Raw genomic sequence first — 12,693 nt, forward strand, 5'->3', positions numbered from 1 at the left:
AACATATGAACAATTTAAAGCATATTTTCTCATTCCTTAGAGATGGGATCTGAGGTTTCGGCCTAACATTTCCCCCACAAGTCTGGATCTGAATCCAGATTTTATGGCTCGGGTCCTAACTCAGGATCCCAATACCCCTGAACTTTGGAATCCTGGACCATAACTTAGTGGACGTAGCTTTTCCTGAGTTTACTGAGCCCGTGTCTGAGGTGACTGACTCCACCTTGGTATGTTGTGGGTTGTTGCCCTTATTTTGGGGATCGCAAGCTGTGCTTCTTTTATCAGCAGTGGAGCCTGCAGGGAATGACCCTGAGCCTGCTGGTGTTTCCCCACACCACACTCTGGTTTGCACATGGCCACAAGGGCCTTTCTGTTTTGGTGCAAAACAAGCATTTTTTGGAGTGTAGCCTTGCTGATGAAAAAAGAAAATGATGTACTTTTTTTTTTTTTTTGGTAAAGACACACCCTATGGAACACTGAGGCTGAAGTGCTACTTTCCTATTGGTTACTGAACCTGCCAGTGATTCCCAGGGAGCAATGAATTCTGGTAACAGAACCCTGTATCCATGGTAACATGTGACTGAAACTTTCCAGCAGAAGGTAATTTCTTTGATTTTTTTTTTTTAAATCCTTTGATGTATTTCCCTGGAATGACCCATGGCACAGCCACTCAATGACTGGCAGGGAGGGAGGCTGGTCAGGGCTCAAGCCTGGAACCTGGAAGACGTGAGTTCAATTCCCTGCCCATGTGGGACCTGGGGTGTTGTCTCTTAGGTGCCTAAGTCCCAGGTTTAGGCTGCACCGTGATCCACAAAACTGCTGCAGGCACCTGCATTCCTGCCTCTAGACAGGTGCACTGCTGCCTCCTTCTGAGCCTCTGGACACCTGGCTTCAGCCCAAGCTAGGGGACGATAGGCAGGGCCCAGGCTGATAGGCGTGCTCAGAGGCTGCCTGCCAGATCGGGTCCCATTCAAAATCTGAAACCCTTCTCAGTTTCAGCCCAGTGGTTACTGTGCTCATTTCGGATGTGGGAGGTTCAATTCCTCCCCTCTGCCCGAGGGGGAGAAAGGCTTTGAACAGGGATCTCCCCCCTTTCAGAAAAGCGCTCTAACCACTGAGCTAGGGAATATTCTGATGTGGGGCTCTCTGTCTTTCCCGTTGAAGCTGCTTCACTGGGGATAACGAGTGATTGGAGTAGGCGGACTGGACCCTGGGTCTCCTGCCTCCCGGGGGGCTGCCCTCACCACCAGGCTCGAGTCATTCTCTCTGTCGCTCTCTGGCCCAATGACTGTTCTACCGTGGATAAATACGTACATGGTCATGGAGGAGGGGAGAGCTTTAACCACTGGACACCTCCTGTGTAGTACAAGGCAGGTGCCTAACTCATTCCCACAAGAAACTACTTAGGCTCCTAAACTGCCTGACTCCCGGCGATGGGTTCCCATTCCTGGATCGCTAAACAGAGATAGGCACCTCCCTGCCACCTCCTCTTGGGAGCCTTCCTCCAGGAGATGGGCAGGGCTTAGTGCACACCCCTCTCGTCAGCATCTCCCCAGGGCTAGTGTAGGCGGCCCCCCACCTAGCGAGGGTGACCAGACGTCCTGGTAAAATCGGGACTGTCTCGATTTTTACATCTTTGTCCGATGCACGGTCGGGACGCCATTTGTCCCGATATTGCAGCTTTGGCTGCTCCGGTGTGTTTGTTTTTATTTATTTTTATTTTGCTTCGGCAACTCTGGCTGCTTTTTTTTTTTCCTTCCCCCATGTGCCCTGATATTTTCTCCATTAAATCTGGTCATCCTACCATTTAGCAGGCTGGCTTTTGTGGATCGTGTTCTAAGGCCTCCCTCCCCATACATTATACGGGGCACCAAGGTGCTGAACTCGGGCTTTGTGAATCACAGTTCCTGGGATTTTCTGGGCTCCTCAGCATGGCAACACCTCAATCCCTTTGTGAATCCGGGCCTTGGTCTCTCTGCCTCAGTTCCCCAACCATGCAATGACCCTCCCCTACCTCACAGGGACCGTGTGAGCTGCTCAGATATATGGCCCCTATGACCACAGCAAGTACCTGTGATAGAGTGACGGCTCACCCTGGGTCATCGCTCACCTACCTGGTAGAGAAGCATTAAAACCCCCTCCCTACTAGTCAATATTGAAAAAAACAAACACCCCAAGCAGCTTCACAGAATGGCAATATGTGAAAATGACCAGGTGTGGCATTGTGGGGCTCCATTGGAAATATCAGCCTGGACAGGGAATGAAGCTGTCTTTGGTGCTGTCTCCTCTACTTGTCAGTGACCTGGCTCCAGCCCTCCAGCAGGGGCAGGTGCATGCCAGGTGTTAAGCACGTTCTAAGTAGACCTGTGGGATCTAGCCCAGCTTGTGAGACAGGTGTTCCCCTGCCTGGTTTGAGAATCCTGCTTCAGGGCTCTGGGGTTTGGCCTGAGTCCGAGCAGCTCAATTACTGTCAATACTCAGTTCTGCAAGTGGAGAAACTTGGCACAGAGCTGTGACATGAGGTGATGTGACTTGCCAGAGGTCACACAGTCAGTGGCAGAGCTAAGGGCAGAAGCCAGCCTGGCCAGGACCATACCCCCTGCTCCAAGATACCTCCCCTCCTAAGAACAGGAAGTTTGCCCTGATGCCCTTCACCCAAATTTTCCCTTCCTCGCCCTCTTTGTTCATCGATGTGCACGAATTGGCCGCCACTCTCCACCCCATAGGCAGCTGCATTTCAGCGGCGCTGTACAGAGAGAGACCCAGGGGCCAGAGGAGCTTTACTAGCTTGGGCAGCGCTAGTAAAGCTCACCGCGCCAATCGAACGGGGGCTTGCCCGGGCATGGGCTGCAAACCCCCTTAAGGCGGGGGCGTGAGACAGACCCTGCCAGGCAAAGGGACCCACGTTTCCAGGGGCGCTGAGCCCCCGCTCTGGCCTCAGTCTGAGCTGGGCGTGCTCTGACAACAGGCCCTAACTCTCCAGCCCTCCTCAAGCTGCCTGGGTCCAAGGGTGCTGTTTCCTAAAAGCCCTCCTGCCCTGGTGGCTCTGCCTTGCTCTCCCGAGGGAGGAGGAGGAGGCCGAGGCCAGCAGGGGAGCTCGAACAGCAGCGAAAGGCCAGAGACTCTCTGACTCCCCTGCCTTTCTCCCCTCCCCCTGGTAGGTGGCTCCCTGCTGCAACCTGGAGTAAGTCTCTCGCCCTGGCCCTGGTGGGAGGGATTTTCACTCTGAACTATTTAAGGAAATTACGCTCGAGCGGAGGAGGCGCAGGCAGGCCAGCGTGCAGCCGCTGCTGCAGCGGGGGGGATCCAGGGGGTACATCGCTGCCGCCGGGACGGGAGGAGACCCCCCCCCCGCTCCTCCCCCACGCAGCGCAGCGCTAGGCGCTGCAGACCCGGGGTGAGTCCGCACCGCGGGGCCCGCCCCAGGCCAGTTCCCCCGAAGCCCCGGGCTCGCTGCGTTCCCCCGGCCCGGCCCGGCTCGGCTCGGCTCGGCCGCGGCCCACGTGGCACGGGAGCTGGGGGAGCGGAGGGGCAGGCCCGCCGGCTCGGATCCCGGGGCTGCTCCAGGGCGGGGTGACCCGGGGGCAGCTCCTCCGCGCCGGGCCTGGAGAGACGAGCCCCGTCCGCTGCAGCAGCCTCCCACCCCCACCCCGGTGCTCCCTGCCTCTCCGCATCAACCAGACCCCCCCCCCCGCAGCCAAGCTCCCGGGCCCCGGTTCCCCCGGATCCCCCATGCACCCGCGGCCCCAGTGCCTCCCAGGCAGCCGGACCTCTGCACGGGCGCCAGCTCCTCCAAGCAGGAGACCCTGGCACGTGGGGAAGGCTTTGGTCCTCGGCTGCTGAGGGCAGGGTGATCTTCTCAGGGCCCTGGCCACAGACACCGGTTCGCCTTACACGCAGCAGGTTAAAATCTAGGGAGAGCGAGTTCAGTTCCCCTGGTCAATCTTCCGGATTTGGGGGGAATCTCCAGGGGGTGTGTGTGTGTGTGTCAAGAGGCCTGGCTGAGCTTATTTGTAAGGGGAGGTGGGAATCTGGGAACTGCCCACCCCAAAGCTCAAACCGTGGCTTTCCTCCTGGCTCTGTGCATGGTCACTCAGGTCACGCCAGGTGTGTGTGTGCACCCCCATAGTCACGGGGTGTGTGCACACGCAGGCTCGCACATGCGCACACCCCCCCCCCCTTCGTGTGGCTTGCATTACGTGAAATCTCAATGCTTGGAGCTCCTCGGATGAAAGGTGATCTGTAGGTGCAAAGTATTATTTCTTAACCATACTGCCATGCCCTGTTTACCTGGGTCTGTGGCTCGTTCCCCTGTCTTTAGAAATCTCTCTACTGCGTTGCTGAATTGAGCATTTAGGCCACGTCTGCAGGTACCAGCTTACAATCGCACGGCTGTTCCGATACCGAGCTGCGTTATGCCAACGTCGACATGAAACCAGCTCAATGAGTGGCGGTTGCTATATTGGCTGGAGAGCATCTCCTGCGGACGTAGCGCTGTCCTCACGAGCACTTATGCTGGCAAAAATTATATCGCTCAGGAGGGTGGGGGTTTTTCCCACCCCCCTAAGTGACAAAGTTTTGCTGACATAAGTGCAGGTGTAGACGTGGCCTTAGAGTCCGTGTTGTGCCCTTCTGCTGAGAAACAGGTGGAGGAGACCAATTCCACTGAGGATTTGCTTTCCCTGAGCCATCTTGCCAGGAGGGTGGGGTCGGGGGTAGGCCTGGTTTGTCCTTCCACAGAGCAGGCAGGAGGTTCAGCCTTCTTAGTCCACTGGTACCCCAAGATCTGCAGAGAAATTGCCACCCACCTGGGGCCTCCACACTGCTCCCCATTTCTCCCTCTCCCCTATGGCAGCATGGCTCCCCTGTGCTCGCTGCTGATGCCTGCCTGTGAATGCTTTTGTGAGAAGGGGGCATCACTGGATGGAGGGGGTTGCCGATGGGTTCAGCGTTATCTTGCATGGGGCGATCCCTGTGTGCTTGCAGAGGATGGGGTTGGAGGGTAAGCAGGGAAGGATGTTGGAAAGCTGCTGTGAATGGGGACTTACTCCTGGGAGGTTTGGATCCCCACTGTGCCTGGAAATAGAGCAGCATTCCCTCCCATCTCTGGAGGAGTTGTCTTGGCCTCTGGCATTTGCTTCGTGAGCTGAGTTGTGCATCTTCTGGTTGTTACTCTCGTGACCCAGGGGTCTTTAATGGGCAAGGAGAGGGGGTGTTAAATAAACCTCCTAACCATCTACATAGCCACGTCTTTCTGCTCTGTGTGCTGGAGGGGGGATGAGGGTTGGGCATTGCAGTCATCTTCTGCTCCCTGCATGAGGGTGCCTGAAGGTGCATGTGGGATTTCTGCCTCTGAGGTATGTTCACTTCTGGCTTCCCCAGCTGGGCAGTGCCAGGCTCTCCTGATGAGCAGCCACACCACATGCTGGGGAATGCTGTGTGCGGCTATTCACCGGGGCCAGTTTTCAGACTTGGTGTGTGAATTTAGGCACCTAAATAAAAGCAGCTGGATTCACACTGCTTTAGTAGGGGCTGTGGGTGCCCAGCACCACTGATAGTTAGGCCATGTATTTAGGGGTCTAAGCATGGACCCAAGTTTGAAAATGTGGGGCCGGATTGAGGAGATAGGGAGGGGGAACCGTCACTGAAAAGGCCCAGTTGTCTGCATCGCTGCAGTGCCCTGAACCTGTTCGTTGTTGTCGCAAGGGACAAAAAGCTTGACTAGCCGTAGCTTTGTCCACAGCTTTGGGGCTGGTGTCTCCAGTGCCGTGTAGTGTTCTGGGGTTGCCTTTCACATGAGGAGGATGTGGTTGGAGCCGGAGTTTATTTCCACCTGCTGGGTCTATCGAAATATGGATCTGTACTTCTCCACCCACGTGGCTCCAGTAATGGGGAACCCTGTGATGGGCCCTGGGCGTGGGTGGCTGTCGTTACCGCTGCACGGGGCGGTACAACATCCTGTGTGCTGTTTACTCTGTAGCTCCCTCTGCTGGTCCAGCTGCCCTCAGGGAGAGTTACTTTTCCCCATGTTCTTGTAGTGTAGCCAAGGCCTCTGACTGCAAGTGAAAGAGTGCCTGAGGCCAACCAGGTTACCCTCCAGAAGAGACTGGTTCAAGGGGGTTCGGTGTAATTGCTCCTGTTTGTCTGGCTCCAGCCTGACTCTTACTGTGGTAAGAAGGTAGAACAAATTAGACCTGTCCTGAGAAAGTGCAGTGACTCTTCTGACCGGTTATGGGCATGGGCATGGGCACGTAACAAAACAGCATCATGCAAATGCCTCTGGCATGCCGAGTCAGGTGCTTCTTCGGGTGAAGCCCGACTTGGCTGGCCTTTCTGAGAGCTACGTACTGAAACCTTGAACTCTTGGGCCTTGCCTAGGCTGGGATTTTAGCCAGCAGGGTAGCTGCAAGAGTGCAAGCCCCTAGGGCAGACATGGGTCCACTTGGCCAGACCCTGCCCGGACTTACACCCTGTTGTAGGCAGGATTTTGACCAGTAGCAGGGAAGATGTGGTTCCATGTTCTCTGCCCTGGGATTGCTGGCACCGTCTGGGTATACAGGATACTCAGTGCTCTCCTGTGCTTGTCTGGTTGGAAACATGGAACTACCCTAGCATGCGAAGAGGCAGCAGATGTATATTTAGCTGACTCTGTCATGCTCCTGCATGCTCATGTGACTAGAGTGCTGGCTGCTGGGGTGGATGCAGAGTGCATTCTTCGGCCTGACAGCTGGAGATAGGGGCCCTGGAGATAGGAGCCAGGCTGCAGGACCCAACCTTTGGCTTTGGGCAGCCAGTTTCATATGACACCAGAGCAGCGTCCCAGGAGGAAGCTGTTGGCTGCTACAGTTGTTCAGTGTCACCTGTGCCCATGGCACTCTCAGGTGTCCCACATGCTTGTGAAATGTCTGCGTGGATGCCAAGAGGCGGGGACGTCCTTAGGAGGAGGGTTTGTTGGGGGAGCTCACTGGAGTCTGGGGCATCTTTCTTCTTTTGGCAGTCAGACACAGGCCTCCAAACACTGACACTCCCTCTTCCTATCAGCCTGAGCAAGGAGGCACGCAGAGAGGGGCCCCAATCCCTGCAGTGAGTCGGGGGCAGATCTGTGCAGTGGATTCTAACCCCCCCCCACACACACACACACATTCTCCTCTTTTTACAGTTTAACACCAGTATCTCTGAGTTGTGCTTAAGTGTCTTTGTTTCCCTACATACCTGATGTATTTAATTTCACCTGGAGCGGGGTAAGGCCCGAACATACCAAGGGCAAAATGAACTCCCAGTGCTTCCTCTGTGGACCTGGTACCTTCTCCTAGGCCTGGTCCACGGGACAAAGTTTTGCCAGTGTAGTTATGTTGGGAAAAACGATCATGCCCCCTGCCTGACATAGCTGTGCTGGCAAAAGCCCTAGTGTATGTGCGAAGAGTCCCTATGCCAGCAAAAGAACTTTTGTCAGTAAAAGCTGCATCTCCATTAGAGGGCTTTGCTGGCATTAGCTTTTGGTCACTAGCAACCCAAGCTAGATTTGCAGGCGTTACCAGCACAGCCTTTGTAGTATAAACAAGCCCTTAAAGTGCCGATGTCCCACTGGAATATTGCCGCCCCCTCTGGGAAGGGTTGACACAACCGATTCTTTTCCTGTCCGTAAGAACGCAAGAATGGCTGTAAGGGGGCAGGTCATGGGTCCATCTAGCCCAGTGTCCTGTCTTGGTACAGTGGCTAATGCCAGATGCTTCAGAGGGAATGAACAGAACAGGGCAATTATCAAGTGATCCATCCCCTGTCATCCAGTCCCAGCATCTGACAGTCAGAGGCTTAGGGACACCTAGAGCGTGGGATTGTGTGCCTGTCCGGGACAGTGAAATCTGCCACAACTCAAGTCCCCAAAGGAGGGTTTAAATTGTGGCATAGAACCCAGTACTCGTTTTTCCCTCCCTGTGATCAGGGAACAAGTGTGAGTATTTTGTTGCATTGCATCGTAAGTGTCTGTGAAGGGAATTTACTGCTGATGAAAGGTGTGGGGCTGACGGCTCTATTCTATAGGTTCTTACATTGCCCTCAGCCCCATAGTACATGAGCCCCTTCCAGTTGTGCCGTGAGGGACATAGCTAACATCTGTCACGTGTGACTGCCCTGATGACTGACACCCTCTGAGATCCCCACAACAGGAACAGTGCAGGCAACAAGATCCCAAACCTGAAGGTGCCTCAGCATTGCCATGCAGGAGCCCCCTGCAGGTTAGAGAGATTCCAATTCAGCTGTCTTGCGCTGGAGTCTGTTGCATCCGATGAAGTGAGTTGTAGCCCACGAAAGCTCATGCTCCAATAAATTGGTTAGTCTCTAAGGTGCTACAGGTCCTCCTTTTCTTTCAGTCTCTCTGGTCCATTGAGGCCATGGTTCCTTGCTGAGATGGTAGCTAATCAGTTACACTTGCGGTATTGAATTTGCGTGTGCGCTATAGCCATTGGACTGACACCTAGCCATTTATTTCCACACAGGCCATAGAACGGGGATCTGCTTTTCGTCATTAGCAACCCAAGCTGGATTCAAGCTGGTGATCAAGGTGAGACTGCCCATAACCTGTTACCATCTCCTTGAGCTATTAGTCTCTGGGTACTTTTTATTTTGTTCACTCTCTATTGCTCTTTAAAATCATGCCAGGGTATTGGAAGCTCTTAAGGCTTCCCTTGAAAAGATTTTTATGTTTCGCAGGAAATTTAGTCCATGAAACCATCTGTTTCTTTCGCTGTAAAGGTGTTTGAAGTCCTTGAATTTACTCTTTGGCCACATTAAATCTAGATTTTAATCCTCAGCGCCCTGAATCAAGTCCTCAGTGGTTTGAATTATGAGCTGTCTTTAGGAATTTACAGCTTGTATTCCTGATTATACCTTGACTTTATTATATTGCCAAGCGTCCAACTTATGGTCATGACTGAAATTTACAGTCTTTAGGTAGGTGCTTAGAATAACTTTTAGCGACCCTGGATGTAATTGGGGGTGATTGATGGGGTGTCAACCTAAATAAACATGTAATCTATAAAATGGTAACTCTCATAAGGCTTTCAAGCAGGGGTAGGAAGGGAAGGGTGAGTGAAAATGAGTTCAGCCTCCGAAAATGCACATCATGGAACAAGGTTATGACCGTCTGGTTATGGTGTGACTGCACCTCGGATACTGCATCCAGTTCTGGGCACATCACTGCCAGATGGGTAAAGTGGGTGAAGTCGTCCTCCCCGCTCCTGCCTCTTTATGCTGCATAAAAGGGCCAGATTGGCATTGAAAGGTCCTAAAAGTCTGTATCTGGCTGGGGGAGACTTGCATCAGTGCAGGCCCAGCAGAAATCAGCTTTAAAGGCCTCCTTGCTCGGACTCCCTCACAAGCCTTGCAGCTGGGCATGGGAGGGGGCGTGTTGGGGGCTGCAGAGGTTCTGTGCCGTGCTGTGGCTCATTGGGCGGCCCTGTGAAGAGCCCAGGATTGGAAGGATGCAAAAGTGGCTTAAAGCCCCAAGATGTTGCCCAGAATCTCACCCTGTCAATGACAGGGAGTTGAGAAGGGCAGGAAGGGTTGACTTGGAGGAAAGGTTAGCAGAGCTCAGTATGTATAGTCTGGCTGCGAGCTCTTAAAAGGAGGCTGTAATGGATTTGCAAACACTTGTCAAAGCTCCAAGAACAGAGGGCAAATCCATGTATAAATCTGAAGAGAGCAGATGCCAGGAAGGGAGAGAAGTTGTCAGGGCTTGTGGGATGGGAGAAGCTGTTTGCGGGTGGTTGGTCGGAAACCTTCCTTAATGGGGGCGGTGTCCCAGGCATCAACTTTCATTGGGGGGGGGGGTAAATCTTGGCCTGATAGCTGCAAAGGGGAAGACTTCAGCTTGCAAGCCAGTGCAGCACTTGTATATTGAGCTTGCAGGTTGTGCCACTGCCCAAAACTTTGTCAAGTATCCGTAAAGTGAAATTAACCAGGCCCTCCTGCGGCTCCTGCAAGTGAGAACACTATGGACAAGATGGTGGTTAAACTGCTATTTAACCCTGTTCAGAATGGGCCCAGGTGGTCTGAACGCTGGTGGCTTGCAGACAGGGCCTGACAATATGTTGCCCTGCTTGGTCTCCATGATTTGTGCTGCTCTTGGTGCAAAGCAACTTTTTTTTGGTTCTGGCAGGTTGACGTACCTTTGTTTTCTTTTCCTCTCTTTGGAGGAGCAGGGTAAGTCCCTAACCCAGGGGGCAATTCCACTCAGCAGCATGACAAGCGAGGTGGTGGAGGATGAGATGGAATTTTATTCCAAGGCTGAGAAATACTGGAAGGACGTGCCGCCCACGGTGGATGGGATGCTGGGTGGGTACGGCCACATCTCCAGCATTGACATCAACAGCTCCAAAAAATTCCTGCTTAAGTTCCTTCGGGTAGGTGGTCTGGATCCGTCTGGGGAGGGGCGGAGGTGTCCTACAGCTTGTCCTTTAACTGTGAGTGGATGTCTAAACACCTGCTGAGTGGCTCTCTCCCTCCCCACAGCTTTCCAAAGCACTCTAGAGACCTGACCGCTGTCTCTTTCCTTTGGCCCCTTGTGTGTGTTGGCTGTCCAGTGCCACCAGGCTGGTTGTCTATGAACGATCTCCTTCAAAGCCTAGCTGGTCATCCACACCCACTGTTAAAGGGGGATTTGTGAGCAGTCCTGATGTCTGGCTAATCACGCCACATGAAGCCAACCCGACTGGGAAATGATCTCCGTTCAAATCCGATAGCAACCAGGTGTTCATGCAGCCCAAACAAGTCTCACTGTGAATGTAGGGGGCAGGGAACTCCCTTGCTGGTGTCTCAGCTGAGAGGCCACCAATAGACTAACCCGTGGAGACTGAGCCCCCCACTCCCTGTTGGAGTGGGGCTCCTCTCTGCCGGGCAACACGGGGGCAGCTTGTAGTGCCCCTGGCAGAGCTGTTCTTTGGAGAAAGAGGCCCTCAGGCCCCGGCTGGCACTGCCAAGGTCCAGTTCCCAGCACCAGTTGCCACGTCCCTCTGTTACAGCTTGTGAGCTTTAGGCTCCTCTTGGCAGAGTTACGTCTCTCCTGTCCCTCATTTTCACTTTCATTTCAGGATGGTCCTAACAGGACGGGAACCACCTGTGCCCTGGACTGTGGGGCTGGGATCGGCAGGATCACCAAGAGGCTGCTGTTGCCTCTCTTCAAAGCAGTGGACATGGTGGATGTGACTGAGGACTTTCTGACCAAGGCGAGGACCTACCTGGGAGAAGAGGGCAGGCGAGTGAGGAACTACTTCTGCTGCGGCCTGCAGGACTTCAGCCCCGAGCCCAACTCTTACGACGTCATCTGGATCCAGTGGGTAATAGGTGAGAGAACCCCTCCCTCTGCCATATGGAAAAGGCCCCTTCAGTTCTGCTGTCCCCAGCCTACTTCTGTTCCCTTGTACGGAAGATACGCCCTGGCTGGTGTGGGATTTACCCAAGGAGGGCGGGTAGAACCGCTTGCCTTACTCCATTAGGTGATGCCATGATCTGCAGAACTGACCCACGCACCTGTCTAGAGGTGGATCAACAGAGCACCTGCTGTTCCCCACACAGATACAGCAGTACTCTGCCCGTCTGTGCTGCTCCATTCCACCCCCGCAGTTGGAGTAGGTCAGGGAATCTTGCTGGTCCAGTGCTCATGGCTGGTCTGTGTTTCTACAGGCTCCCTGCTAATGCTCGTGCGCTTTCTCCCCCTTGCCAGGACACCTGACTGACGACCACCTGTCTGACTTCCTGAAGAGATGCAAGGTTGGCCTGCGCCCCAATGGCATCATTGTCATCAAGGACAACATGGCCCAGGAGGGAGTCATCATGGACGATGTGGACAGCAGCGTGTGCCGGGACCTGGACGTGGTGCGGATGATCGTCCGGCGTGCAGGCCTCAACCTCCTGGCTGAAGAAAGGCAAGAGAACTTCCCTGACGAAATCTACCACGTCTATACATTTGCCATGAGATGAACCCGGGCTGGGAGAGGCTGTTTACCAAAAGGTACCACTGTGCCAGCTCAGAGCAAAGGACCATCCCAGCAGGCCCTTTCTGGGGGGACCAGGAGGACACCTATCGTGCAGTCCAGACACTTCACGGTTAAAATTCGGGGTGGGGTGGGGTGTCCTGAATAACCCTGCTGGGGTTGGCTGGAAAGATCGGGGCGGGTCTTCTGCGTTGCTGCTATTTGTGAGAAAAGACAGCTGCCAAATACACTCTCCTGCTGTTGCACCTCTGTACACGGACTCTGCTTAAACACCCCCACGCCACCCACCCAGGCTGGCTCTATAGAGAGGAAAAGCCTTGATGCTGCACCAGGTAGGGGTACGAGAGGCAGAGTAAGAACTCCTGCAACTGCCCTGCCTTGGTGTGTGTGCCTGCCGCCAGACAACGCTGCGTGCGCGCTGCCTGAATGCCGCTCGGTTCAGGGCGTGCGGAGGAGGCTGACGCACTAGCTCTCCCTGCTGCAGGGGGTAGAACTCACTAGCTCCTGCTCCAGCTCCCTACTTCGCTGGTCCTAACCCTCCTCTCCTCTGGGTGCCTGAACTGGGGTCGGTTCAGCTAGGCGTTTCTTGCTGCCTTCCCGACACCAGTCTGAGGCAGGAGGTTGTAGGTTCCTGGGACGTGAAATCTGTCACAAAGGCAGAGGGGTAGATGTTCGGGCTCTCTCACAGTGATGGAAAAGGGGT

At 54.3% G+C, this 12,693-nt stretch overlaps 1 protein-coding gene across 7 annotated transcripts; it reads left to right on the forward strand.

Annotated features, from left to right (window-relative positions):
- The first annotated feature begins 581 nt into the window (after positions 1 to 581).
- Positions 582 to 12,235, forward strand: NTMT1 (N-terminal Xaa-Pro-Lys N-methyltransferase 1). Of its 7 annotated transcripts, none has more exons than XM_073314909.2 (5): positions 582 to 600; positions 8,496 to 8,560; positions 10,200 to 10,400; positions 11,088 to 11,340; positions 11,720 to 12,235. In XM_073314909.2, the coding sequence occupies exons 3-5, from the start codon at positions 10,239 to 10,241 to the stop codon at positions 11,974 to 11,976; spliced, it is 672 nt and encodes a 223-aa protein (XP_073171010.1). In that variant the 5' UTR covers positions 582 to 600; positions 8,496 to 8,560; positions 10,200 to 10,238; the 3' UTR covers positions 11,977 to 12,235. The 7 variants fall into 7 exon arrangements, with proteins under 7 accessions (XP_073171010.1, XP_073171009.1, XP_073171013.1 ...); XM_073314908.2 differs by lacking the exon at positions 582 to 600 and adding an exon at positions 708 to 726; XM_073314912.2 differs by lacking the exon at positions 582 to 600 and adding an exon at positions 3,122 to 3,184 and having other exon boundaries at positions 10,194 to 10,400.
- Positions 12,236 to 12,693: the final 458 nt, after the last annotated feature.

The sequence above is a fragment of the Lepidochelys kempii genome, chromosome 16, assembly GCF_965140285.1.
Source record: "Lepidochelys kempii isolate rLepKem1 chromosome 16, rLepKem1.hap1, whole genome shotgun sequence".
NCBI classification, from domain to species: domain Eukaryota; kingdom Metazoa; phylum Chordata; order Testudines; family Cheloniidae; genus Lepidochelys; species Lepidochelys kempii.

Excerpts from the sequence above, each read along its gene's own strand:
- NTMT1 (XM_073314909.2), top strand. The coding sequence starts at position 10,239 with ATGACAAGCGAGGTGGTGGAGGATGAGATGGAATTTTATTCCAAGGCT. Across the intron at positions 10,401-11,087 it reads TCCTGCTTAAGTTCCTTCGG|GATGGTCCTAACAGGACGGG; the intron begins GTAGGTGGTCTG and ends CTTTCATTTCAG. Across the intron at positions 11,341-11,719 it reads CTGGATCCAGTGGGTAATAG|GACACCTGACTGACGACCAC; the intron begins GTGAGAGAACCC and ends CCCCCTTGCCAG.